We start from the raw sequence: 27,163 nt of genomic DNA on the forward strand, positions 1-27,163 counted from the left end.
TTTTCCAAAGTGATCCTAACTGAGCTGTGGTTGACAATACTAGGCTTGGAAGGGAATCAGGTTTTTCTGATTTCTATTTTGCAAGTCCACGTTTTCCAGGACTTGACATTTGGCTTCTAGAGACTTCCTTTGCCCTTCCCCCATTAATTTGAAAGAGCCTGGAATTTCATTCCATTCTCTTCATTTGCTTCTAAAACCCTGTAGAACTGCCCTGGAAAAGTGACTTGTGACTCCCAGGAATTCTCTAGTTTTTTTTTTTTTTCAAAGTGTTCTGTTGGTTGAGCTCTATCCTTTTGAATTGGCGGAAAACTATGAGTTTTCCATCCTGTCCACATCGTTGCTGATGGCAGTTTTGTTTTCTGCTTGTCTTTTTCCCAAGGAGATGATAGAAAGTGACATATCATCCATGATGTCAGGAATTATTCGAAACTCAGGGCAAAATCACCACCCCTCTCCACAGGAATACAGGTGAGGGCTTCGACAATAACAAATGACATATTTTTGAATTGTTTGAAGTGTTTATGCACTGGCTATGGTTTCTGAAACTGCCCAAGAACTACGGTTACATTCAGTTCTGTGATTTTGCAGGCGAACTAGAAGATCTTGGTTTTAAAGGTGGTGTCTCTCTGAGGGTGTGTGACTTGTGGCCTGGGGGCAGTGGGGCCATGGTAACCTGCAGTCTTTAGTCCCCTCCTGGGTGAGAGACTGGGCATCTGGGTGGATGTTGAGATGACAATAGCAGTTATGGCTTCTCCAGTGAGCTTAACAGGCCTCCAGGAAATGCCCCCCAAGAAAGGAGAAAGGGCTTGTTCAAGGTCATCAGCGAAGGGAGGGAGGAGGAGAACAAAAATGAATCCTCAGCCTCTCTCCCCTGTGAGCCACTGAAGGCCTGCCTGCCCTGGTTCCCAGTGCCCTGCCCCCAAGACAAGCACCATGTGCCCCTGGGTGGAGGGGGCACGGCCCACATGAGGGAGTGGGGACGGGACAGGGGCTGGCTGGGAAGAGCAGGCTGTCACCTCGGATCAGCCCTGTTTACCCAGGGGCTGTCTGGCCTCCTGGAGCTGCTGCAACTCACCAGCGGTGCCTTTGGGGAAGACCACAGACCCCAATTAGAGGGTGACTGCTTCCAGAAGGCTGTGGATCTGGAGACTGCCTTCAGAGACCTGAACAAGGCCATGCATTCAAACAAGGGTTTGCTGAGAGGCTGCTGTGGGTAGGGCTGGAAGCCTAGACACGTGCCAGGTACACAGCAGTTTGTGGGCACCTACTGTATGCCCAGCTTGAGGAGCTGCTCTGATGAGCCCCCATCATACAGGTGGGAAAACCGAGGCTCAGAAAAGTGGAATGCTTTCCCCAAGATCCCACAACCAAAGACCTCTGGGCTTCCTGTGCTGAAAGGTTTTAAACCCTGGCAGGTGGACTGGGGGCAACACCAGAGTCAGGAGCTTGGCTCTGGGGTCAGAATCCCAGCTTCTCTGGTTGTGTGGACCTCTCTGAACCTCAGTTTCCCCCTCCATCAAATGGGGACAGAAATGGTACCCACTGCATAGAGTTGTTAGATTAAAAGAAATTTCATCTCTGTCACTTGCCTGCTACATGATCTTGGGGAAATCCTGGAGGGTTCAGCCTTTCCTTTTCATAGGGATTCAGGGATGTTTTCTTATGTTAAACAGCATAAATAGAAAGCAGAATAACAAAATACCAACAACAACAACAATAACAGCTGACGGTTTCTTAACGCTTTGGTACCTGCCTGCCTGCCCTGTGCCACAACCACCCTATGAAACGAGCACTGTTGGGCCCATTTGGCAGATGAGAAAACCAAGGCTCAGCTAGATTAAACAACTTAACAAGAGGATGCAGCTAGTTACAGGGACAGTGGGGACTCAAACCCTCACCCGGAGGGTACCACGGCCACCACTCCCACGCCCCACTGGTGAAGAGCACAGGGGGTTGGAACAGAGCAAGTCGCTCCACCACCTCATGGCTGTGTGACCCTGGGCAAGTCACTGCCCCTCTCTGTGCCTCAGTGTCTTCATCTGTGACACGGAGCCGTGAGAGCCCAATTCGCAGGTCCTTGGGAGGAGCCTGTGCATCCATCAGCCACACCCGGGGGAGAGTGCTTTCTTGTGGAGGGGAGCTTTTGTGATTATACAGTGACTCCCCCTAGCCCACTCCCATTTCTCCGACCACTCCCATTTTTCTCCCGGGATAATAGCCCAGGAGAAGTTTATGGGCTTCTCATTCCCCCTCCCGCCTCTCCAGGGAGTGGCTCTGAGCCTGGTTCCAGCCCTCTTGCAGCCCTCCACCCAGACGCCTGCCCTTCCATCCCCAGGGGCGGAGTTTGGCCGTTAACTCTCAGAGGCTGTGCATGGGAGGCTGGGGCTGGGGGGCATAGCAGCTGCCGTGTCCCCCAGGGAGCTGTCCGGAGTCAGGCTGGGCCTAGACAGCAAATTGGCAACGGCATCCCAGCCCGCCTGGGGCCAAGGGGTGAGGCAGCCCGGATTGCCTGAGCAACGGCTAACAGCTCCTGCTCAGCTCCTGCTTAGCGTGGGTTAGCTGGTCTCCCCCTTGGCTCAACACTCTTGGAAATCCACTCTCTTCAGGGTAGCAGGAGACCCTGAGAGGTATTAAGTACTTCCTGTGTGCTAACTCCTTATTCTAGAGATCAGGTCCAACAACTTCCTTTTACAGATTGGAAAACAGGCCCAGAGAAGCCAGAGGAGGCAGGGTGCTGACCCTTGGAACTTCAGGTTCTCCCAGGACCATGAGGCTCAGTAGTTATCATCACAGAGCCTTATACAGGGTATTGACTCCCCAGACCCTCAGTCCCTCCCCTAAGAAAGGAGGTGACTTTGCCTTAGGTGGAGAGATGAATAGATAAGTATCACATGAGAAATAGCACATCCAGAGAAACTCAGGGAAGTTGCATGCTCAAGTGATGACAAAATCCTGTCCTGTGGACCAAGGCAAGCAGACACCACCTGCCTTTCCTCTTAAGCTTCCCACTGCATAGAGTGTGGGGGATGGTTTACCCTCATTCCAGAATGGCTCCACTCATTGGTTGTAACCTCCTTGGGTGGGGGGGGCTCCATCTGGCATGGGCAGTGACCATCCAAGTATCTTTACAACCTTCCGCCCTTCTGGGTGTTTGGGGTGGCCAGGATGGCTACTCAGGCTACCCGAGGGCAAGGGACGAGAGGTAGCCTTCCTGGGGTGCCATCTCCCTTCCGGGTCTTGTGTTTCCACCCCCAGAAACATGCATCTGGCACTCGCATGCGCACCAAGTCCCAAGCCAAGTTCTAGAAAGGAAAGAGTCTCTTCCAAATTCCTAATCAAATCGTTGCATGTTATGCTCATGTTATCCCCGGTGGGGACTTTCTGAGCTTGCTACAATGGCATTTGATTTTCTTCTTCCTGTAAACGGTTACAGAAGATCTTACAAAAGATGTGTTCACTAAATAAACAGCTCCATGAAATGCTAATCCCTTTTGTGTAAAGGTTGGGTTGGAAACAAGAACAGTTAGTAATGATGTAACAATCTCTTACTAACCACAGAAGGCAGGTAAAACCTTCTGGTTATAATCATAGTGGACAGACGGATGGACAGACAGATGTGCCTCTGTGATTCTGCCCCACTCCCCACAGAGACAATATTTTCTGGGCAAACCCCTCCAGTAACAATGAAAGGCCAGAGGAGAAAACAGTGAAATGTGGTTGGAGTAGCTGCCTCGTGCCCTTTCTTAGAGGTTATCTGATCTTATCCTCACAGTTATCCTCTGTGGGGGGAATTCTTATTCCATTTTACAGGTGGGAAAACTGAGGCACAGAGGCCTGAAGTGACTTGCCTAAGGTCACACAGCTACAAAGGGACTGAGACACGATTCAAACCTCAAACATCTGTTCCTTCCACTGCACAATTGCTGTATCAACTCTAAGAATCCCCAAGATAGGAAGTAAAGGGTTAAATGTGGGCTCTGGACTGAGAGAGAGCTGGTTGGATGGCATCACCGACTCAATGGACATGAGTTTGAGTAAGCTCCGGGAGCTGGTGATGGACAGGGAGGCCTGGCATGCTGCAGTCCACGGGGTCACAAAGAGTCGTACACGACTGAGCGACTGAACTGGACTGAGAAGGCAGATAATAGGGTTAAAATAAATCAGTGAGCTCAGGAGTCTATGCCAGGGTAGATGCTAGCAGCAGTAGTCATTCCAGGGGATGGAAGGACTAGGAGATACCAGGCTGGTCTGGGAGGGCTTCCTGGGAGGGGTGGTGTCTAAGCTGGGCAGGAAATGGATAGAAATTGGGGGATGTTAGATGTGTTGGAGCTGAACTGGGTTGAACTTGGGGGAGATCCCTCTTCCTTTTGCTACTCCAGCAGGTATGGAATAAATGCCCACAGGGTGCCAGATCCTTTGCTGGGTGCTGACCACAAAAGAGGGCCTCTCTGTCCTTGCCCTCCTTGAGTGGAAAGACCGGAAACATGTATACATGAATAACTCAAGAGAAAATGCTAAATATTCCTCAGACACAACACTGCAAGGACCACCAGGGATGGGGGTGACGAGGGAGGAGGGAACGGTTAGGCTGTGGTCAGAAGCACAAGAAGGCACTAGCTGTGAATGAGTGCAGGGAACAGCATTCCCAGGAGAGGGAACAGCATGTGCAAACAGAACATGGAATGTTTGGGGAACCTGAAAGATGAGCAGGTTTGCTAGAGCAAAGGGGTGAGGGGAGGAGATGGTCAAGGGTCAGATCACAGCAAAGAGCTTGAGCTTACTACGCTAATGGATTTTAAGGACAGTGACAGGTTCTGATGTCCCTTGTAAAAGGCTGCTCTGAATGCTGGGTATGAAATCCACCCCTTCCGCAAACATGCGCCTAGTACTTGAGCCAAACCCTGCACTGTGGCCTGCAGTGATCTACCTACCCTGAACCAGGAAGCAAGCTAGGCCCTTCCATCACCTCTGTTCTGTGCGTGAGAAAACTGAGGATCAAAGGCAGTGAGTCGCCTGCACAAAGACCACCCCTGCTCCATTAGGAGCGAGGCCAGGACTGCGATCCAGGTCTCCTGGAGCTCACCCACCCCAGGCCCCGCTCTCCTGGGTCATCTTCCATCCCTCCAAAGGATCAATGAACATAGCTAATTGATGAAGGATATTGTTCAGTGTTTTCAGCATGGCCCCCTGGCCAGTGCAGAACAGTAGCCATGGACTCCAAGGATCTCTCTCTTTGCCCAGGGCCACCACAGGGGCCCCTGACCAGTGGCCCCAGCAGCATGCAGGTACCTTGCAGCCTGATCCTCCTAAAAACAACATGAATGGCGTTTGCCCTTCCTGCTTACAACTCGCTATAGCTCAGCCATGCTGGCAGAGTATCCAAGTGAAGAGGCTCTAGGGTGGGTGGTTTAAATCCCAGGTCTTTTGCTGACATGCTGTGAGGCTGAGGGGTATCTCCTCCTTTCTCTGGGCCTCAGTCATCCCATCTGAGGAATGGGTATTGTAAGCAGCCATTCCACAGGTTGGCAGGAGATGAGGGAGTTATAGACCTGAGTGGACTGGCAGGAAGATGGGCATGCCAGGGGTAGACCTCTCCTCCTTTGCATCCCTAGGTCAGTTAGAAAGTTCTTTCCTTGGACAGAGGGAATTCTGTCTGCCTGCCGGAACAGGGCCTGACAAGTAGGAGTTTAGGAGGTATTAGTGGAATGAATCAGATGCTTCCTGAGTCAGATCCTCTGCGGTGTCCCTCCCCATGGAGCCTGCTTCATGCTGAGTCCATACCCTGCTGAGGACGTGTACGCTAATCTGAACTGCTAGCATGCCATGCATATTGATGTGTGCTCTGGGGTGTCCCACTGAACTACGCTCAGTCCTTACAAACCCCTAGGAGATGGGTACAGGTGTTAGCATCCCCATTTTACAGATGAACAAACTGAGGCTCAGAGAGGCAGATGACTGCAGACAAATCTCACAGCTATTAAGGACTGGGTGGGGTTCAAAACCAAGCCTGGTGGACCCTAGGGCCTCCACTCACAACCAACTACACAAAAATGCTACAGAAGGAGAAGCACAGGAGCCCTGGGCCCAGGTTTTCTAGATGCGGTGAGTGCAGAAGATAGCCTTGCAGGGGGCCCACCCCTTCTGATAAGCCCAGAGGCTTCAGAGAGAAATGCGTGATGGCCACACGGAACACAAGCGAAGTGATAGGCGCAGAGGAAGCGCCTGAACACGGCGGCCCTGCTGTTGGCGGGGCTTCCTCGCAGCTCAGCGGTGAAGAATCCGCCTGCAACACAGGAGACGCGGGTTCAGTCCCTGGGGCGGGAAGATCCCCTGGAGAAGGAAACGGCAACCCACTCTGGTGTTCTTGCCAGGAAAACCCCATGGACAGAGGAGCCTGGCGGTCACAGTCCATGGGGTCTCAAAGAGTCGGACACAGTGGAGCCACTGAACACACACACACACCATTGCACTGATAACAGGTTATTCTGATGCTGATTTTCCCAGGGTACCACCTGGCTCCTAACCGGGGTCTGCCCCCTCTCAGATGCTCCAGGCCGTGACCCCCTCATAATGGGTCGGTACCCTTCAGCATCCCACTCTCCGGCACAGCTGGGCTGCCCACCTCTATAGTCCTCCAGGCCCTGCAGGCTGTGTGTCCCAGTGGCTGCCCCACGGAGATGAGAGAGGCTCAACTCCGACATTCCAGATGGGGCAACTGAGGCCCCCGGAGGGACAGGCGGAAGGTGCGGGGGCAGGTTCCTGGGGCCATTGCCAGGAGGTGGCTGAGGCCAGCTCACTGGGCTTGGCCTCATCTTTCCTGTCTCTGAAAGGGAGTGATGGTGCCCCCTGGGGTGTGTATGTATTTTAATAAGAATAAGATGAGTGGGGCTGAGCTTTGAGAAGGAAGATTGCCCCCTGAGTGGGTGGAGAGCTGTGGGGGAACCCTTTCATTCAAAAGGGGACTCTGGAGTCCTACCTAGGTCGTCTTCTTTTTGACCCCAAAGCTTTCCATTCACTAATGAGGATCCCCAGCTGGCGGCAAATTTCCCCCACTGGGTCTGAGAAGGGTGCATTGCCAGGGGTCCCCTTTGGAGCCCCCGAGCTAATAGTTTAACCTACTTTTTCTGCAGAAAACTAGATGCTTCATCTGATCTGATGCTTAGATGAACTCTCAATGTGTTCTTGACAGCCCGCTTAGGGTCGGTGCTATTATTATTATTCCCATTTTACACATAGGGAAACTGAGTCCCAGGGCAGGTGACGGTCATACAGTCAGGAAGTTTTTCAGGCCGGCCTGTCTTGGGGTTCACACCTGCTTCTAACCTTGGGGTGCTACTCCACCTTCTTAGAGTCCTAGGGCCAGTGGGACCCTGAGGAACTATATGTGTTTATATATATATATATATAAAGCCAGTAATGCTTTATAGATGGGGAAACTAGACATGTGGGAATTACCTGAGCACAGGCGCCTGGGTTAACTGCTGTCATCCCCCAAAAAGTAAAAGTGAAAGTCACTCAGTCGTGTCCGACTGGAATTCTCCAGGCTTTTCCCTTTCCTGGGGGAATCTTCCCAACCCAGCCATCAAACCCAGGTCTCCCATATGGCAGGCAGATTCTTTACCAGTTGAGCCACAAGGGAAGCCCAAGAATACTGGAGTGGGTGGCCTGTTCCTTCTCCAGCAGATCTTCCTGACCCAGGAATCAAACCAGGGGTCTCCTGCATTGGAGGCAGATTCTTTACCAACTGAGCTATCAGGGAAGCCACATCCCCTGAAAGCCTGGCTCAATGGCAGCCCTGTGGTGGGGACACAGGAATGATGGGTGGGGGAGTGTGTGGGAGGGAGATGAGTCTGTAGGAGACGGGGGCGGGGGTGGGGGATGACGTGGATGCTGGATCAGAGAGAGAAGGGACTGCAGGAAGCTGGTAGAGGTTTAGCAAGAGCCTCTCCCGGGCTCTTGGCCTCTGTCAGTTTCACCCCACTCTGCAGGGGAGGGGACGGAGGCTGAGGAGGTACGGAAGCGCGTCTGATGTCAGCAGACAGGAACAGCGGGGCCAGGACTTCATTACAGGGCCCCTCAGACCCAGGGACAGGGAGACACACCGAGAGGACAGAGACACTGGCGAGGAGAGGGGGAGACCTGGAGCAGAGGGGCAGGGATGAGGCAGGATGGGGGTGGGGGAGTGGGGGAGCAGACGGAAGGAGCTGGGTCTTTGCAGTTTCATGCTCCTTGTGGCTTTCGCTGGGGGTGAGCCTAGGTGGGCAGGTATCAGTGACATGGTACCCGGGGTTGGCGGAATGCTTTCCTCCTTGCCCATAGACACAGAGGGACCCCAGGGTGATGGGGCTGGGTTTGCCTCTTCCTTTGCATCGCAAACGTCCATCATTTTCCAGCAGATGAGAAACCCATTCAAGAGACTGGCACAGGCCCACACACACACTCACTTGTGGCAATAGTCCCAAACCCTCGCAGATGGCAGGACAGTTCACAAGCCACTTCACCTCTACACTGACATGCCAGTCCTGGGCACAGTATAAGACACTGCAGCTCTGTTTATCATTTGTGCCCATTTTACAGGTGGGAAAACTGAGGCTGGGGAATTCAGTGCCTTTCCGAGGGCCTGTGGCTCAGAAGCCATAGTGGTTCCTGAACCACAAAGTCTTTCTCTTGTCACAACTGCCACGGATCCCATGGTTGAGGCCATTTAACATGAAGTTCTCTAGGACAGAGCAGAAAGTAGGCCCCTGGGGGCACCTCGAATGAGGTAACTCAAGGCACAGGTGGGGGGAGGTTTTGGGGGCCTTCACATGGCACCATGGAGAGGGGCTGTGTGCCTCTGCAGGGAGCAGAGGAGGGTGGGAGAGAAGGAAACAGATGGTCAGGGCCCCAGGCCGGGCACGGGGGACGGGACACTCCCATTTAGGCCCCAGAGCATCACCTCCGGGTTCCTGTGACCCATGATGAAGAGGTGCCTGGAGCCAGATGAGCCAGGGGCAGCAGGACGTAAGCCAGGCTTCAGGGCCGGCAGGCTCCAGCACAGCTCCTGGCAGCCACAGCCATCGCAGGAGACTGGCAAGGCCATGTGCCAGGCACACGGAGGCTGGCATTCTGGCCTGGCTGGGAGGGAGGACCAGACAACCTCTGGGATGCCAGAGATGGCAGGGGGAGCAGGGTCTGGTTGTCCACCCCCAGAATGAGCATTAAGCCCCCAAGGAGGGAGGGCTTGAACACACGCTGTCTCACTTGATGCCCTCAACAGCCCAGGGGGAAGCGGTCTGTTCCTCTCCCATTTTCCAGATGAGAAAATGGAGACTCAGGGACTTCAAGTGACTTGTTCAAGGTCACACAGACAGGCAATCATAAGGACTTGAACCCAGATCTGTCCAAGCAAAGCCTGAGCTGTGTGAAGCCCCTGCCACACCCCCTCCGGGCTGTCTCCCACCCCCCGCCCCCTAGAGCTCAGGGAGGCACTAATACACAGATTCCAGGGCCCCACAGCCCCAGTGTGAGACTCCAGGGACTGGGCTGAGCCTTAGATTCTGCAGTGGAACCAGCTCCTGGGTGACGCTGGTCCACACGGCCCCCGCTGAGAGCCCCAGACTCAGGATGGGGGCATCTCCCCCAGAGGATGGGGCTTCTCTGCCTGTGGTGCCACAGGTACAGCCCACAGTGCAGCAGACAGACCCGGGTTTGAGTCCTGGCCACAATTTTGCTTTTGCCAGTCTGGCCTCAGTTTTCCCATCTGTAAAGTGGGGCTGCCTGCCCCTTGTCCCTCTCCCGAGGCTGTTGCAAGGGCTCGAGGAGGCAGAGGACAGCTAAACTGCTGGACGTGACAGTCACTGTCCTGTCACCCAGGTTCTCTGGATTGGTGGCCTGGGGTCAACCTGTTTGACTGGCCAAGCAGGCATTGAAGTCGCTCCACGGTGTGCCGAGGCCTGGGGTGATGGGGACTGGGGGCCAGCCCTCCGTGAGCCGAGAGGCAGGATCTGGGCAAAGAGATGGCCGGGCAGGACTCACCCACCCAGGGTGCGGATGGGGTCTCTGAGCTTGGGGTCTAGGTTGCAAAGACTTCCTGGAGGAGAAGGTGCTCCCAGGCTGGAAGGGGCCCACACAGCGAGCCCGGAGTCCCTTCCCTAGTCCTTTCCTGGACGATGACATTGGGAACAAACTGCCTCCTTTCTCTCGGTCTCACTCTCCATGTGGGTAAAGTGAGGGGCGGGAATTTGGCATGAAGAAGCCAGAACATAGGATTTGAAGTGAGCCTCCACGGGTGGGCACAGTTGGGCTGGGGAGAGAGAGCCGAAAGGGCTTTCCTGTCCCAGAGGTGGGACTGTCCTCCCGTGTGGGGGCAGGGCGGTACCAGGGGCAGGATGGATGCCAGGCCACTGCAGGGCTGGGGGGTCTGGGGTGGGGGTGTGTGTGCTGCTGTGGGGGCCAGGGAAGCCTGACGGGGCTCTCAAGCAGCAGGAAAAAAAAGAAAAGATTGATCAGATGAGCACCATTAACTCAGCCTCTACCACCTGTACAGCTGTGATTCTCACTCTGGGGGAAGAAACTCAGAGCATCTGCGAGCTCAGGGCCTCAGCTTCTCCATCTGTAAAATGGGCCTGTCAAAGGACACAAGCAGCACTCAGCAAATGGAAGCCGCTAGTAGTAGCAGCAGCAGGGGCAGGTCTGTGTGACCCCAGAGCCCACCAGGCTCCTCTGTCCATGGGATTCTCCAGGCAAGAACACTGGAGTGTAACTGGAGTATTACTGGAGAATAACCCAGTATTTCCTTCTCCAAGGGGATCTTCCCAACCCAGGAATCAAACCTGGGTCTCCTGCCTTGCAGGTAGATTCTTTACCTATTACACTACGAGGGAAGTCCAGAGGACCTGGCTAATATTATCATTAGTATTGATATTAATGACAGCAAAGTCAGACATGGTTCCAAGTCTTTTCATGCAACAGTACCTTTAATCCTGATCATACTCTGTGTGATAGGAACTATTGCTGTTGCTAAGTCGTGTCTGGCTCTTTGTGACCCCATGGACTGTAGCCACCCAGGCTCCTCTGTCCATGGGATTCTTCAGGCAAGAATACTGGAGTGGGTTGCCCTTTCCTTCTCCAGGGGATCTTCCCAACCCAGGGAGCGAACACTCATCTCCTCTACTGGCAGGTGGATTCTTTACCACTGAGCCATCAGGGAAGTCCGATAGGAACTATTATTTAGCCCAACTTTGTCGATCAAAAACACTGGGGCTCAGAGAGGTTAAATCAGTGGCCCCAGGGCACACAGGTAAGTGTGTAAGACCAGGATTAGAACCCAGAGTCCAGGCTCTTAAATAACACATCACCTAACAGAGTCACCTGCCTCCAGAGATCCTGCCCCATGGTGATGCCCAGGACCCTGCTGTGTTTACAAGCCCCATGCCACCATTCAGAGCGCTCTGGTGGGGCCCCCACCTGAGAAACCGGCACCAGGGTTTCACCTCCAATCCTCCTCGGAGTAGGAGGAGGCAAGGATGCCGCCAGGCAGAGCCGCAAGGGCACTGGGGAGCCATAGCAGGTTACTGAGCAGGGCTGGGGCTCCCGCCACCAGGGGCCGGGAGGTCGGCCAGCCCCGGGGCAAGGAGGGGGCTTGGGTGGGCGGCACATCAAGCCTTCAGCCTCACCCCGTGGTCTCCACGGGCCCGAGGGGACAGATGGCATCACCCAGGCCTGGCCCGTGGCTGTCACTCATCCGGATGAGTTATGAGCGGGTTGAATGGGCAGCAGCCGGGGGGTGGGGGGGCTGTAAAAACAATTGCAGGGAGACCCCAGGACAATGGGAGCCACGTGCCATGGGGGCAACAGTCGTTTGTCACACAATGGACCTCCAGGGGACAGCAGCTGGGCCAACTGCTGCCACCGACACGGGCTGGCAGAGTTTTCAAATCGTTTCCAGGCTGTGTTTTCCTACGAGGCAGCCAATCGCCAGGGCGGCCAGGCGGTCACCTGATGCTAGCTTGGTGGGCTGAGGGCCCAGGCCCCGCGACAACCGAGCAGCCGGTGCCATGGCAACGCTAATTGTGGCCCTAAAACACAAGGAAGCAAGAGCAAGAGAGATGGAGAGAGAGAACCGCTTGAGAGGGGCCATGCAGATGGCAGGAGGGGTGGAGGCTGATGCCCCAGCTGGGTCCACGGTCCTGGTCACGAGGAAACCCCAGGCTCCACCTCCCCCCACCCCAACTCTCTCTGAGGTCCCAGGACACCTACTTTTGAAACTTGGAGCTTAAAATTGGGACGATGGGCCTTGGGTCAACAGACCAGGAAGTGCCTAGCCTGTGGGGTGGCAGGCATGGTGGGGCTGGCATGGGCCCCTGGCCGGTTTGCAAACACACTATGTTATAACACAGACAGGATGGTACTGTGAGGTCCAGGGCCCTGGAGGTGTGGGGTGAGCACTTGAAGGACATTGGGGAGCCATGGTTACCCCAAATTGGGGGTACTTGTCCTGGTATCCTTGATGGGCACTCTTTCTTTGCATATAAAGAAATGTTTTTGCTCTGGTATTGGGTGAGTTGTGGGGGGCATGTATCCTAACTGGAAGCTCCAGGGGCTGCCTGGGGTCATGGTGAGGAATTCAGGCTGGGGTTCCAGCCCTACCACTTCCTGTTCTGGGTTGGCCTTGGGTGAGTGACTCGGGGCTATGAGCCTCAGTTTGCCCATCTGTGAAATGGGAAGAATAACACCTGCCTCATCAGGTGACTGGGGGTGTCCTCTGGGTTGCTACCTGGGAAGGACTTGATACAGTGCCTGGCACATAATAAGTGCTCACACAAACACTAGTGTTTATCATTTGGGGGTAGGGATTGAGTAAGATGTGTCTAGTGAATAAATGAAGGAAAGGTGTGAGGATGTGCAATCTGGCTGCTAAAGAGGGCTCCTTAGGGATGGGCAGATTGGAAGGTGAGGTGGCCTGGGGGAGGTGAGAAGCTTCTGGGGTGATTCCAGAGGTGGAGGAGCCCCCAAGAGCTGGCCTGAGCTCCCCGCCCCCGCCCGAGCTCCTGCCCCTCCCTGCAGGCTCCTGGCCGCCACCTGCGATGATAACCTTCCCGGGGACCTGCAGTCGCTGTCGTGGCTCACAGCCGTGGATGTGCCGAGGCTGCAGCAGATGGCGAGTGGCCGTGTGGACCTGGGCGGCCCCAGTGCGCCACACACGCACCCAGGTAGGCACAGGGGTGAGGCGGGGCGGCGGGAAGGTGCAGCAGGATAGGGAGATGGGGAAAGGTGACGCCCAGTGCTTCCGTGAACCAAGGGATGGCCGTGGCCAGGTCAGTCTCTCTCTCTCTCCAGGCCTCAGTTTCTGCCTCTGTAAAATGGGACTAATTCTACCTTCCCCAGAGGGATATGGTTCGCTCTTTTGCTCATCATGGTGTGCCAGGCCCTGTGTGAGCTCAGGTTTCAGCACAGAATAAAGACAGCCCCTCCCCTCACCCCGGGACATCTAGAACACCGAGAGCAGTCGGCAGGTGACCACCTCTGGGAGCCAACGCAGCCCATGGCTCGTTTTTGTGTGGCCTTTGTGTTAAGAATGCTTTTACATTTTTCAAAGGTTATAAACCACAGACAAGACAGATCAAGTGGCTGGCAAAAGCCTAAAATATTTGCTGTCTGACCCTTTACAGAAGTTCAGTTCCTTTACTTCTTTAGGAGTACTTTGGGTTGGGGGTGGTGGGGGAGACAGAAATTTGGAGTTTGGGACTAACGTATACACTACTATATATAAAATAGATGAACAGCAAGGATCTAGTGTATAGCGCAGGAAACTATACTCAATCCTAAAGGAGGGCAATACCCAAGGATGTTCAAACTACCGCATGATTGTACTCATTTTACATGCTAGCAAGGTAATGCTCAAAATCCTTCAAGCTGGGCCTCAATAGTACATGAACCAAGAACTTCCAGATGTACAAGTTAGATTTAGAAAAGGCAAAGGAACCACAGATCAAATTACCAGCATCTGTTGGATCATAGAAAAAACAAGGGAATTCCAGAAAAATATTTTCTGCTTCACTGACTACACTAAAGCCGTTGACTGTGTGGATCACAACAAACTGGAAAATTCTTAAAGCGTTGGGAGTATCAGACCACCTTACCTGTCTCCTGAGAAACCTGTATGCAGGTCAAGAAGCAACCATTAGAACTGGACATGGAACAACAGACTCATTCAAAATTGGGAAAGGACTACATCAGGGCTATTGTAACCCTACTTATTTAACTTACGTGCAGAGTACCTCATGCGAAATGCTGGGCTGGATGAAGCACAAGCTGGAATCAAGATTGGCATGAGAAATATCAATAACCTCAGATGTGCAGATGACACCACCCTTATGGCAGAAAGCAAAGAGGAAGAGAAGAGCCTCTTGATGAAGGTGAAAGAGGAGGGTGAAAAAGCTGACTTAAAACTCAATATTCAAAAAACTGAGGTCATGGCATCTGGTCTCATCACTTCATGGCAAATAGATGGAGAAACAATGGAAACAGTGAGAGACTTTATTTTCTTGGGCTCCAAAATCACTGCAGATGGTAACTGTAGCCATGAAATTAAAAGATGCTTGCTCCTTGGAAGAAAAGCTATGACCAACCTAGACAGTGTATTAAAAAGCAGAGACATCATTTTGCCAACAAAGGTCTGTATAGTCAAAGCTATGGTTTTTCTAGTAGTCATGTACAGATGTGAGAGTTGGACCATAAAGAAGGCTGATTGCCAAAGAATTGATGCTTTTGAAGTGTGGTGTTGGAGAAGACTTTTGAGAGTCCCTTGGAGAGCAAGGAGATCCAAGCAGTCCATCCTAAAGGAAATCAGTCCTGAATATTCCTTGGAAGAACTGATGCTGAAGCTGAAGCTCCAATACTTTGGCCACCTGATGTGAAGAACTGACTCATTAGAAAAGACCCTGATGCTGGGAAAGATTGAGGGCAGGAGGAAAACGGGGTGACAGAAGATGAGATGGTTAGATGGCATCACCAACTCAATGGGCATGAGCTTGAACAATCTCTGAGAGATAGTGAAGGACGGGGAAGCCTGGCATGCTGCATGCAGTCCATGGGGTTGCAAAGAGTTGGACACGACTGAGCAACTAAACAACTATAAGGGAAAAGAATCTGGAAAAGATTTTCAGGTTATATATAAAAAGTTTATATATATATATATTATATATATATAATATATATGACATATGACATATATATATATATATGACATGACTGAGCGACTGATCTGATCTGATATATTCCTCTGTCCATGGGATTTTCCAGGCAATAGTACTGGAGTGGATTGCCATTTCCTTCTCCAGGGGAGCTTCCTGACCCAGGGATCGAACCCGGGTCTCCCACATTGTAGACAGATGCTTAACTGTCTGAGCCACCAGGGATGTCCCTATACACACACACACACACACACACACACACACACACATACATATAACTAAATCACTTTGCTGTATACCTGAAACTAACACAGCATTGTAAATTAACTATAGTTCAACTTTTTTTTTCCTTATGTGAATCATTTTTCAGTCTTTATTGAATTCGTTCCAATATTGCTTCCATTTTATGCTTTGACTTTTTGGTTTTTGGCAGCCAAAAAGCAAAACATAAAACAGAAGTGATATTGTGGGATCTTAGCTTCCTGACCAGGGATCAAACTCACACCCCATGCATTGGAAGGCAAAGTCTTAACCACTGAGTACCAGGAAAGTCCCAGAAGTTACTATCAGTCTTAAGCCAGAAAAAAACCTTAGAAGAATGTGATTTAATATTAATGTTATTCAAGGTGGTGCTGAATGTACTTCTCCATGGCAGATACTTCAATTTTTTAAAATGGTTACCACAAAAAAATTTTTTACGTACTTTGACTTCTTTAAAGAAAGTATCACAGGGACTTCCCTGGTGGTCCACTGGCTACAAGACTCTGAGTGCCCAATGCAGAGGGCCTGGGTTCGATCCCTGGTCAGGGAACTAGATCCCATATGCAAGCTGCAACTAAAGATCCTGTGTGCTGCAACTGAGACCCAGCATAGCCAAATAAATAAATAAACAAATATTTGTTTAAAATGTACTGAGCACAGGGCCCAGCACACAGTAGGTACTCAACAAATGGCAGCCTGTTTGCAGTCATAGCAAGTGGATTAAATGTTTAGGGACACAGAAAGTGTGTCATAAGAAGAAAAAAAATCAACAAAAACAATCACTGCAGTACCCATAGTTAAAGGACCCATAGTTAAAAACGTATCGCCTAGGAGTATTTCTTTCATTGGACAAATTGTTCTTGGCCAAGACATCAGCAGGAGTCAGCACAGTTTTTCTGTAAGGGGCCAGTAAATATTTTAGACCCTGTGAGCCAGATGGTCTCTGTTGAAACATTTCAACTTTGTCACTGCTGTGCAAGACCAGCCATACATAATATGTAAATGAATGGCTGTAGCTATGTGCCAATAAAACTTTATTTACAAAAACATATTGTGGGCCAATTTGGTCTGGTGGCCAATAGTTTCTCAATCCCTGATCTAGAACCCTGAGGGGACAGCTATGTGACCTTGGGCAGATGGCTTTGCCTCTGAACTTCTTTCCTCACCTATGATGAAAAGATAATAGAACTGCCTTCATGGGGTGTTGGAGGACTCAATGCAGAAAGTACCTTGCACACAGTAGGCATTCAGTGGATGGGAACTGTGAAGTAAGGAAGCCCTTCCTTCACTGCATCACGCACATCTCCTGCGTGCCTGTCACTATGTGAGGTGTTTGTAGCACTGAGTTATATAAAATGTGGTCCCAGCTCTCAGGGAACTAGGGGTCTGGTCAGAGATGGAAGGACAAAGTAGACAGACCAAAGCACAAAGGATGAGCCCAGGTGGCAGCTAGAGCTCAAAGGAGAGCTGAAGGCCCCAGGGCGGGATAATTTTGAACATCAGCTTTGCTTGATCGGCAGTGTCTACCTAAAGTCAGGCTGGGGCAGTGAGACTCTGTGATAGATTAGCAATGCCTGTCACAGACCCAGCACAGGAGAAGGGGGTACATCTGCTATTCCTGAGCTGATCCTTGGCAGAAGAGAAGGTGGGAACCCACTCTTCACCACTATCATCCAGAGACATGGTTTGCCAAGCACCTACTATGTGCTGAGCCCCAAGGGTAGGGGACAGCTTCATTCTCTGGAGGTGCCCAGGGGTGGGGCTGTCCCTGTCCACAGCCACCATTCCCCCAGCCCAGGCATCTCTGCGCTTCCCTTTTCCAGGTGCCTTGGCCAGGGCGGCTGACCTGCATGTGGCAGCCACCCCAGGCCACCTGCTCCAAGGCCCACCTGGCATGGCCCCCCAAGGCGTGCTGGGTCTGAGTCCCCTGACCAACCACGGAGCCAGTGTAAGTGCCACCATGTGGGTCGGGGAGCAAGGGAGGTGTCCCACAGGGCTGGGGTCGCCCTCGACCCTTCGTCTCCTTCTCTCCCGGCCCCAGCAAATGAACCAGTTCGCTGTGGGGGGCCAGCCCTCGTCCAGCCTACAGAACCCACCACAGCTGTACTCTGCCGCCTCGCAACCTCAGTTCCCGCTACCCTCAGGTGTCCAGCAGGTACTGCGGGCTGGTGAGGGGGGCCTGAACTCAGAAGCAGACAATCCTGACTTGGGCTGGCTAGGGACTGCTCTGAGCCTCAGTTTACCCACCCAGAACATGGGAAGAACTTTCTTCACCATGTCATGGGGTTGTTCATTTGATTTCCACCCAAAACTCTGTGCTGGGGGGAGACAAGATGGTCTGCCAGGGCCATAAATCCTGCGTCTTCAAGATGGGGGTGTGGCGGGGTGATTGTGAGTGACTGATGCTCTCTCTCATCATCTCTCTCCCTGCCACCCTTCCTTACCCCCCACCCCCGATGGGAAGTGCGCTCCTGTGGGCCTGTATGGCTCCACGTTTGGGGCACGGCCTCCCTACCCCCAGCCCCGCATGGCTGTGCATTCATCCCAGGAACTGCACCCCAAACACTATCCCAAGCCCATCTATTCCTACAGGTGAGGTTCTGGGGGGCTGGGACGGTGGGGGACTCAGGGAAGAGAGGGGTGAGGGCTGTCTCGAGGGCACCTCAGAGAGATGGGTGTGGTGGCCTAGGCTTCCCAGGGGAAGGTTTTGGGAAGTGGGACCCATTCTCAGGACGGATCGTCATGTGGTCAGTCAGTTCCCAGGGCTGAGAACCCACTCCAGACCCTAAGCCCAGTGCTCCACTCTGTCATTCACAAGCTAGCTGTGTGACCCTGGGTAAGAGGCTTGGCCTCTCTGAGCTTCAGTTCCCTCTGATGCAGAAAGTCATCAAATAATAGTATTGGGTACTTCACAAGATTTGGGGAAGGCAGTTAAACAGCCCAGTTAATGTCTAAAGGCCCATTAATGAGAAAGGGGTAAAAGGAGGAAAAGACAAGATTTCTCAAATCGTTACAAATAGCTGAGCTCAAGGTCAAGGGCAGAGGGTGGGAAAGACATAGAGCCATGAAAAGGTATTTAGAGCTAACATTGTAAGCGTCTAGGGGCTGGTACCAACGGGGTTAAGCAGGGCCAACTTCCTGGCAGAGGGGACCTTGGGCTGTCAGCTTGAGATGCCTTCACATCTGGCCTGCCCCACATTTTGCCTCCAGCTGTCTGATCGCCATGGCCCTGAAGAACAGCAAGACAGGAAGCCTGCCTGTGAGCGAGATCTATAGCTTCATGAAGGAACACTTCCCCTACTTCAAGGTGAGGGGCCTCAGCCAGGTTGGGGGTGGCTGGAGTGGCTCTGGTCTCTCCCTGGTAGTGCTAGAACCTGGGCCAAACTAAGCCACCCTTTTAGTCCCCGAGTCATGTCCAATGGCACCCCACTCCAGTACTCTTGCCTGGAAAATCCCATGGACGGAGGAGCCTGGTAGGCTGCAGTCCATGGGGTCGCTAGAGTTGGACACGACTGAGCGACTTCCCTTTCACTTTTCACTTTCATGCATTGGAGAGGGAAATGGCAACCCACTCCAGTGTACTTGCCTGGAGAATCCCAGGGACGGGGGAGCCTGGTGGGCTGACATCTATGGGGTCGCACAGAGTCGGACACGACTGAAGCGACTTAGCGGCAGCAGCAGGCATGTCCAAAGACATCTGCAATGTGCACTCACACAGACATGGGCCAAGAAATCCAGAAAGAGAAGGGGGCATTTGAGCTGGGCATTTGACGGATGAATAGGAGTTCACCAGGCATCTCAGGGGGCAAAGGCTAGAGGGTCAATCTAGCTATTCAGCACAGACTCGGTAAAACATAATGATGCAAACACAGAGAAACTGTGTGTAAAATGAAGAGGGTGTGAGGTGCATCGCAATGTCTGGTTACCTTACAATAAAGTATGAGCACTTAAAATGATAGGCATTTAATACACTCGACAAATTATCCACATATTAGCATCATCTCACTTGTCTGCTGAGTAGGAGAAAAAGAGCAGAGCTGGAAGCCTTGGGCCTTGCCCTTGTGTCTTAACCATTGCCCAGAGCTGAAGTACAGCTGCCCCTCTAATCAGAGCGGGGACCCTCCTGGTTGCCACAGTTCTCACTGCTCCCTCTCGTTTCCCAACCCAAGGTTAAGCATTGGACACTGTCCCTCCTACTCCTCTAGGCCTGAGTCTGAGATTTCCCCTAGGGAGATGGGATTAGAGAGGGGTCCCTGCAGAGAGGTCTCCCATGGGTCCATTTCTTCCCCCAGACAGCTCCTGACGGCTGGAAGAACTCTGTGCGGCACAACCTGTCCCTGAACAAGTGCTTTGAGAAGGTGGAGAACAAGATGAGCGGCTCCTCACGCAAGGGATGCCTGTGGGCCCTGAACCTGGCCCGCATCGACAAGATGGAGGAGGAGATGCACAAGTGGAAGCGGAAGGACCTGGCTGCCATCCACCGGAGCATGGCCAACCCCGGTGAGGCCCAGGCGCCCCACCACACACATGCACGCACGCGCACACTCACACAGGAGCTTGCACGCTGCCCATCCTGCAATGAGTATAGAATCTCACTAACAACCCCAGTGTCTTCCACAGACATGCCACACAAAACAAGCATGGGAAAGCAAGGCTTCCCTACCTTTCCTACCATACTGGAACAGACTCCCCAAAGTAATAACACAGTAACGCCCAGCGTGGGCTACCATGTGGAGAAATCAGCACTGTCGTGCCCAACTGGTGGGAGTGCAAAGTGTGAAACTTTCCCAGGGCAAAGTAATATCATGAAACTTTGCAAATTTGGTCCCCAGTTTGGTTCATTTATTCTACTTCTGGCAGTTCATGCTGAAGAAATCAAAGATTTGAGCAGGAAGTTTATGAACAAAGTTATCTATCATGAAGTGATTTCTGATGGTAAAAAACTGAAAGCAATCTAGACACCCTACAATAGGAGATTAAATAGATATAATATTATACCATGCAAGTATTAGTATTCCAAAAATATTTCTATCTCTAAAAAGAAATGTTCCCAATATGATAGATGAAGAAGCAGGTTATGAATCGATATACATAGTGTAGTCACATTCTAAAATGCATATGTAGCCACACCCATTTGTGTGTCAATTAACGTATATCTATATACATATATATGTATACACAGAGACTAGAAGAAATACATCAAAATCTTTACTGTGAATGAAGAGACCACTGATAATTTTTATATTCTTCACATGTTTCTCTATTTTCCAAACTGTCTACCCTGTTCATGAGTTACTTTAGATTTAAAAAAATATTGCACCTGCTTTTTTTTTTTAATTAAGAGATGTGAAGCTGGGGATATAGGAGTGACATGTGAATAGAAAGAGTGACCTGGGAGGCTAATGCCACCCAGCCTTCGGAATATTTGGCTTGGCCCTGTGGATAGCATCATACCTGAAGTTTGGGTGTGAAGGGGATGGGAGTCTAGCTCAGAGGTGAACAGTTCAATAAGTTGATCAGAACCATAGCAGGACCCAGTAGGCCCTTGGCTGCGAGCTGTGGGATCTGGTTTGATATCCAGGGCTCGTCCTGACTCCTATTTGGTGTGAGATCTTGGGCGGGCCATTTCACCTTCTGAATTCTAAGTGTCCTCATTTCTAAAACGTGTGCAACCCTAGTGGTCCAGTCTGAGAACTGCTGCAGTCAAAGAGACACAAGCCAACAACTCAAAATAATTTTGAGTAACTTCTATCTTATTTCTATTGAAGAGCATTGAAGGAGGAGGATCCAATTTTCAGTCCACAGCAAGGCTTCATCTCTCTGGCTAGGGCCCCCTATATGTTAATAACCTTTGTCCCAGTCTCGTGGGATTTGTAATCTCTGCCTTACTTCCCTCTTGTAGGCCTGTTATGAGGTTTTAGTGAAGTCCTAGAGTTACAGGATTATTCTATAAAGCACTGTCCCCATGAGGGAAGCCAGTGTTATCTGAGACCCATCTCATTGTTCCAAGTCTCTATGTCATTTGCAATTTCATTCCATTTCCACAACCCCCGTGTAGAGTATGTGAGGCCATCTCATAGATGAAGAAATTCATGTTCTGAGAGTCCAAAAGGCTTGCTAAGATCACACAGCTGATAATACCGGGTTTGAATCCATGCCTGGGCTTGGGGCCCAGGAGCTAGAGGGTGGCTTCTGATGAATGACCTCTCCCACCTGCCTGCAGAGGAGCTGGACAAGCTGATCTCGGACCGGCCGGAAAGCTGCCGACGCCCTGGCAAGCCAGGGGAGCCTGAGGCCCCGGCGCTGACCCACGCCACCACAGTGGCCATGGCCCACAGCTGCCTGGCCGTCTCCCAGCTCCCACCCCAGCCGCTGATGACCCTGTCCCTGCAGTCGGTCCCCTTGCACCACCAGGTACAGCCCCAGGCACATCTGGCCCCGGACTCTCCTGCCCCAGCCCAGACCCCACCTCTGCACGCCCTGCCGGATCTGAGCCCCAGCCCCCTCCCTCACCCTGCCATGGGAAGGGCGCCCGTGGACTTCATCAACATCAGCACCGACATGAACACCGAGGTGGATGCCCTGGACCCCAGCATCATGGACTTCGCTCTGCAGGGTGAGGTCGGAGGAAGCGGGTGAGGGGAACAGAAGGGGAGGGAGGGACTGGGGAGGGGGCAGCCAGAAAGACTGGGGGAAAGGAGAGCCCTCGGCATTTACCCCACGGCTCATTCCTTCAATAAACACCTCCCAAGCGCCTAATCATGTCACAGCAGGCATTTAGTTAGCGCCTACAGTATACCAGGCCTTGTGCCAAGCACTTCAGAGGCATCATCCCATCTCAGCCTGCGACAGTCCTGGAGGCCACTGCCATTTCACACTCCCGTTCCACCGCTGAGAAACCTTAGACCAAGAGAAACGAAGTCCCGTTTCTTCATTCAGACCTCATTCGGCCTGAGGCCACCTGGCTATATGTGGCAGAACTGGCATTTCAATCCAGCCCTCTCTGACCCCACATTGTCAATCAGAAACTGCGTCAACTTGCATGTGCCAGCCTCATGCCAGGTCACGCTCTGACCCACATGGTCACCCTCAGTACGCAGGGAATGAACGAATGAACGAACAAGGGAAGTTCAGATTCAGTGAGGCCTCACAAACCGTCCATGCACTGCTGCACCTACTATGAGCCCGCCAAGGGCCGAGTAATCCACTCTCCTTCAAGGAGTTGCATGTCTAGTGAGGGAACGGGACAAGTTAGCAGGTTAGTTAGTTAGCAAGTTACTAACTAGGTCAGTTATCCTGTGAAATGGGTATGTTTGAACTCACATCTCCCCTCACCTCTCCCCTGGATTACCGTGCAGTTAAAAGGAAATCACGCTTTTGTCCCCTGACTTTGACCACGATGGTGCCACTTAACGCAGACCGAATGCTTCCCACGCACCCCCTAGTTTAAGCCTTGCAGTCCCAGGAGGTGGGTTCTCTGATCATCTCACTTCCTCCAGAGGAGCCCAAGGCTCCGAGACGGTGGTGATGTTCCCGAGGACGCCTGGGGTGGGAGGGGAGGACCGGGGCTGGACGCTGGCCCCTCCCTACTGTCCTGTGATGCCGTGAGTTTAAGCCCCACGTGTGGTCTTTGCTGCGTCCCTGGGATGGGATTCGAACTCCTGTCCTTTTGACATGAATGCTCCTGTCTTTGGAAGGGAACCTCTGGGAGGAGATCAAGGATGAAGGCTTCAGCCTGGACACGCTGGGGGCCTTCGGAGACTCCCCGCTTGGCTGTGAGCTGGGGGCCTCGGGCCTGACCCCCGTCTCTGGTGGCAGCGACCAGTCCTTCCCAGACCTTCAGGTGACCGGTCTCTACGCTGCCTACTCGACCCCGGACAGTGTGGCCACGTCAGCCACCACCTCCTCCTCTCAGTACCTGGGCGCCCCAGGGAACAAGCCAATAGCCCTGCTTTGAGCTGACCGCTTCGCCTGCCCCAGAACATGGGCCCTGGAAGGATGCTCATGGAGCCGGGTGTTGTCGGAAGAAGGGCCCCCTACCCTCCCACAGGTCTCTGAACTGTGGCTACTGGCTGACCTTGCCTGACCTCCAGGGGAAGTTTCTGGGCCCGCCTCAATTCAGCAGGACAGAGAAGAGCGGACAAGGCCCCCGTGACGCTCCTCTGAGGCTCGAGACGCAAGGCCTGGCCGCGCTGAGAACAAGGTCTCTCCAGTCTGCCTCCCTGCTGGTTCCTGAACAACCTGCAGCCCACTTTGGGACGGGTGCTCCACGGAAACACCCCGGTGGGAAGGCCTTTAAATTATTCTCCTGGGATGAACACCTGTCTCAGTCTCCAGCGGACAGGCCCCGAGGCCGGGGTGGGCTGGCAGACTGTCCAGCCTTCGTGGACCAGAGAAGGCTGAACTCGGAACCGGGCATCTGCCCCACTGGCCGGCAGCCCCCTTCCCTCGTAGTCTGTTAGGTTTCACAGGCAGATTCCTGAGCCGCTCCAGGCACTGTGACCCTATGTACCTTTATTTATATTTATTGGAGCCCATCCACGCCACCTCTTCAAACCCCGCCCATGGCCCGTGGAATGAGATTCCATGATCCCTCCCTGCACCCCTAAATGATCCGTATATCACATCTCCAACTGACTCTTAAGCCCTCTGCAGTCTTGGACTGCTTTTTTTAGAAAAAGCAAGCACTTTTGATACAGTGAAACATTCTATTTTTTTAAAATTAGAGACCGGATGTTTTCCTAATGCTTAGTCACGATTCAAAACTCTTGAAATGTGTACCTAAGAAGGGAGACTCCTAGTTTGGATTTTGGGGGCTTTCAAGTCAGGATGGGATGGGAGGAATGGGAAGGGGTTTTTTGTACTGGAAATGAAGACACCTGATGAAAAGAAAGTTAATTGTGAACCAGGTAAAGCCACTGACCCACGTGGCTAGTGGGGCCCTAGAAGCTGCCATGCAGAGTATTTATTGGCGCTTGATGGCCTGTCTCATCGCCCCATGACCTTCTTTGTGTCTTTTTTCCCTCTCTTGTTGCCAGTGACTGACTTTCCAAGTGGCAGTTTCTACAGATAGTTGGCTTAGAGGGGAGCCAGGTGAATGACTGGGAAAAAAGCCAGGGATCATCCAGCTAAGCTGAGAAACCATGGCAACCGCTTAAACCACTGTCCTCTCTGGCCCCGCCGGATGTTCGGTTCCTTCATCTGGGAGTTCCCGAACCTTAGAGCCAGAATTTTCTGAGTAATCCACAGGTCTGCCAGTCACCTGGTAGGCTTGGTGTTCAGGCCTGTCTTGAAGGACCATCTCTAACCTCTTCCAAATTCTGGAACTTTCTGCCAAGCATCACCATCATTACTCATAGCTCAGTGCTACCTGTTGGAACAGCACCGCTCGCCTGCGTTGTGTGACATGACATCCCCTCCCATAAGTCAAGATGTTTGAGTCATTGTTAATGAAGATTGTGTTTGGGCACCCCCAGGACTGTGTATCGTAGTGTTGGAGATCCGTCTTCTGTCAATAAAGGCTGAACGCAGCTCTGTGGCTCGAGGCAGGGGTGAACAGGAGAGGGAGGGGTGAACGAGGGGGGACGGGTGAACAGGGGAGGGACGGGTGAACAGGGGAGGGAGGGGCAGAGGACAACAGCGCCTCCAGCCCCTCACAGTGGAGACCCACTTACAGATGGGAAAACAGGCCCTGAGAGCAAACACTGGACCCAGGTCCTCTGATGCCAGGTTCCCCTCATGCCAGACTGAGAGGATGCGGTCATGATTGGTAAAATTAGTCCGGCTGCCAGCCCCCGCCCCACAGTGCCCAGGCTCTGGACAAGCACTCGCTCAGGCAGGGATGTGAACCCTGCCTACTGCTCAGAAGGCGAGGCTCAGAGAGGGTGGGCAGGACTCGGGGTCCCAGTGAGGAGGCAGGACTGAGACTGTGTATGCCAGGCTGAGGAGCTCTCTCTTTGGTGCCTGCTTGGGGTCAGGGTGGGCAGCGAGGTGGGAGGAGGTACACTCTTTCCAGCACCAGGCCCTGTGCCAGTCAGGGCTGTAAATCAGCTCATTCGATCCTCGTGACAACACTAAGAGGCATGTCTTACTACTTGCTATACCCATTTTACAGATGGAGAAGTTGAGGCCCAGGACTAAAGGAGGTGACTAGCCACCCAAGATAACAGCAGAAGGGCATTTTGATTAGCAGTCTGGGACTTCCCTGCTGGTCCAGCGGTTAAGAATCTGCCTGCCAATGCAGGGGACACAAGTTCAATCCCTGGTCCTGGGGCAACTAAGCCCATGAGCCGTAACTAAAGTGGCTGAGCCTGTGCTCTGCAGCAAGAGCAGCCACTAAAATGAGAAGCCCACACACAGCAACTGGAGGAAGCCCACGCACCCACAAACACCCAGCACGGCCCAAAATAGAAATAAATAAATACTTACAAGTCTGTCGAACTTTAAGCCCACCCAGGAAGGGGCTTGCAGCCTCATCGGGAGACCAGACTCACACATAGGCGATGATCAGCCAGTAGGGAAGGTAGGGGTCGATTAATGGGGCTGTAGGTGGTACCGGGAAGGGCTGACCGGGGCCCTGCTTCAGAGGAGAACAGGCAGGCAGTGGGGAGGGGGTGCTGCCTTTCTCTCCCCAGCACCTCTCCTCCTCAGCTTGGCTCCTCGGTGGCTCTGTGACTTGCCTCCCAGCCCCAAGGCACCCTCGGTGATGAGTTGGGGGCAAGGGCCTCGGTCGTATGGGTCACAGCCAAAGAGCATTAACTGCCCGGTCTGCAGAACCTCTGAGACACAGGGGTGCTCTCCTGCTGGGGTGCCGAGCTGGGCGGACGGAGCCCGAGCAGCTGGATCACCATGTGCCGAGGGCTGGGGAGCCCCTTCTTGGGTCTGATATCCATTCCTTACCATGGGCGAGTGGGGCTGGTATGTATAGAGTCAAAGCGCAAATGCCAAGGTCACATGGTCATGGACTGTGGGCAAGAGCCCGGGTCACAGCTGGAAGACTGCCTGTGCCTGGATCGTGCTGACGCTGGAAGAAAGCAGGGAGGAGACACAGGAGCAAAGCTTCGCTGAGAGTCTCTGCAGCTGGCTAACTAACGGGTGAGATGTACTCACTGCCGCCCTTTGAGGACCTGCTGCACACACATAAAGCACCGTAGGACTGGGTTTGTCAGCCTGGCCACTTCTCACCAGCTGTGTGACCTTGGACATCAAGTCCGCTCATCTCTGAGCTGAGGTTTTCTTGTTTATAAAAGTGAGGCTAGAAATGTAGCATCCACCCTCAAAAGGCTCTGCAAAAGAACTGCACGCGATGGAGGCCAGGGCACTGAAGGTGGCCAGTGGGATGACCCTGAGTGCTCAGTGTAGGCCTGGGTAGGCAGCCCAGGCCTCTGGGCACACTCAGTGGCCTGATCCTTTCTCCCTCCCTGGAGGCAGCTGTGCTAAGTCTCCCGAAAGAGGGAAGTCGATCTTACTGGGGAAGGTCCGTTCATGCTAAACTCGGCAACACCAGCTGGCGGACAGCAGCTTGTGTCCAGGTGTGAAATGGCAATGCAAGGATGAAGCGGTCTCCCTGTGGCCTTCGGGAGGGGAACTTGCACCAGAGCTCCGTCCTCCTGAGATGGGGGCTGGCACAAGATCTCAGCAGCGACAGGAGGAGGGAGCCTCCCAGGGAATCCCCTACCAGTCTGCCTGCCTGCTCTACTCCAGGTAATAAGCCAAGGCCAAAATGC

General features: G+C 52.8%; 1 protein-coding gene across 1 annotated transcript; it reads left to right on the forward strand.

Moving 5' to 3' along the window:
* Positions 1 to 382: 382 nt before the first annotated feature.
* On the forward strand, positions 383 to 23,394 carry FOXN4 (forkhead box N4). Its single transcript, NM_001205815.2, has 9 exons — positions 383 to 468; positions 13,048 to 13,193; positions 17,261 to 17,385; positions 17,479 to 17,592; positions 17,902 to 18,029; positions 18,648 to 18,744; positions 19,730 to 19,937; positions 21,661 to 22,053; positions 23,135 to 23,394. Exons 1-9 carry the CDS (start codon positions 383 to 385, stop codon positions 23,392 to 23,394), a joined length of 1,557 nt encoding a protein of 518 aa, NP_001192744.2.
* The last annotated feature ends 3,769 nt before the right edge of the window (positions 23,395 to 27,163 follow it).

Source organism: Bos taurus, chromosome 17 (genome assembly GCF_002263795.3).
Source record: "Bos taurus isolate L1 Dominette 01449 registration number 42190680 breed Hereford chromosome 17, ARS-UCD2.0, whole genome shotgun sequence".
Classification (NCBI taxonomy): domain Eukaryota; kingdom Metazoa; phylum Chordata; class Mammalia; order Artiodactyla; family Bovidae; genus Bos; species Bos taurus.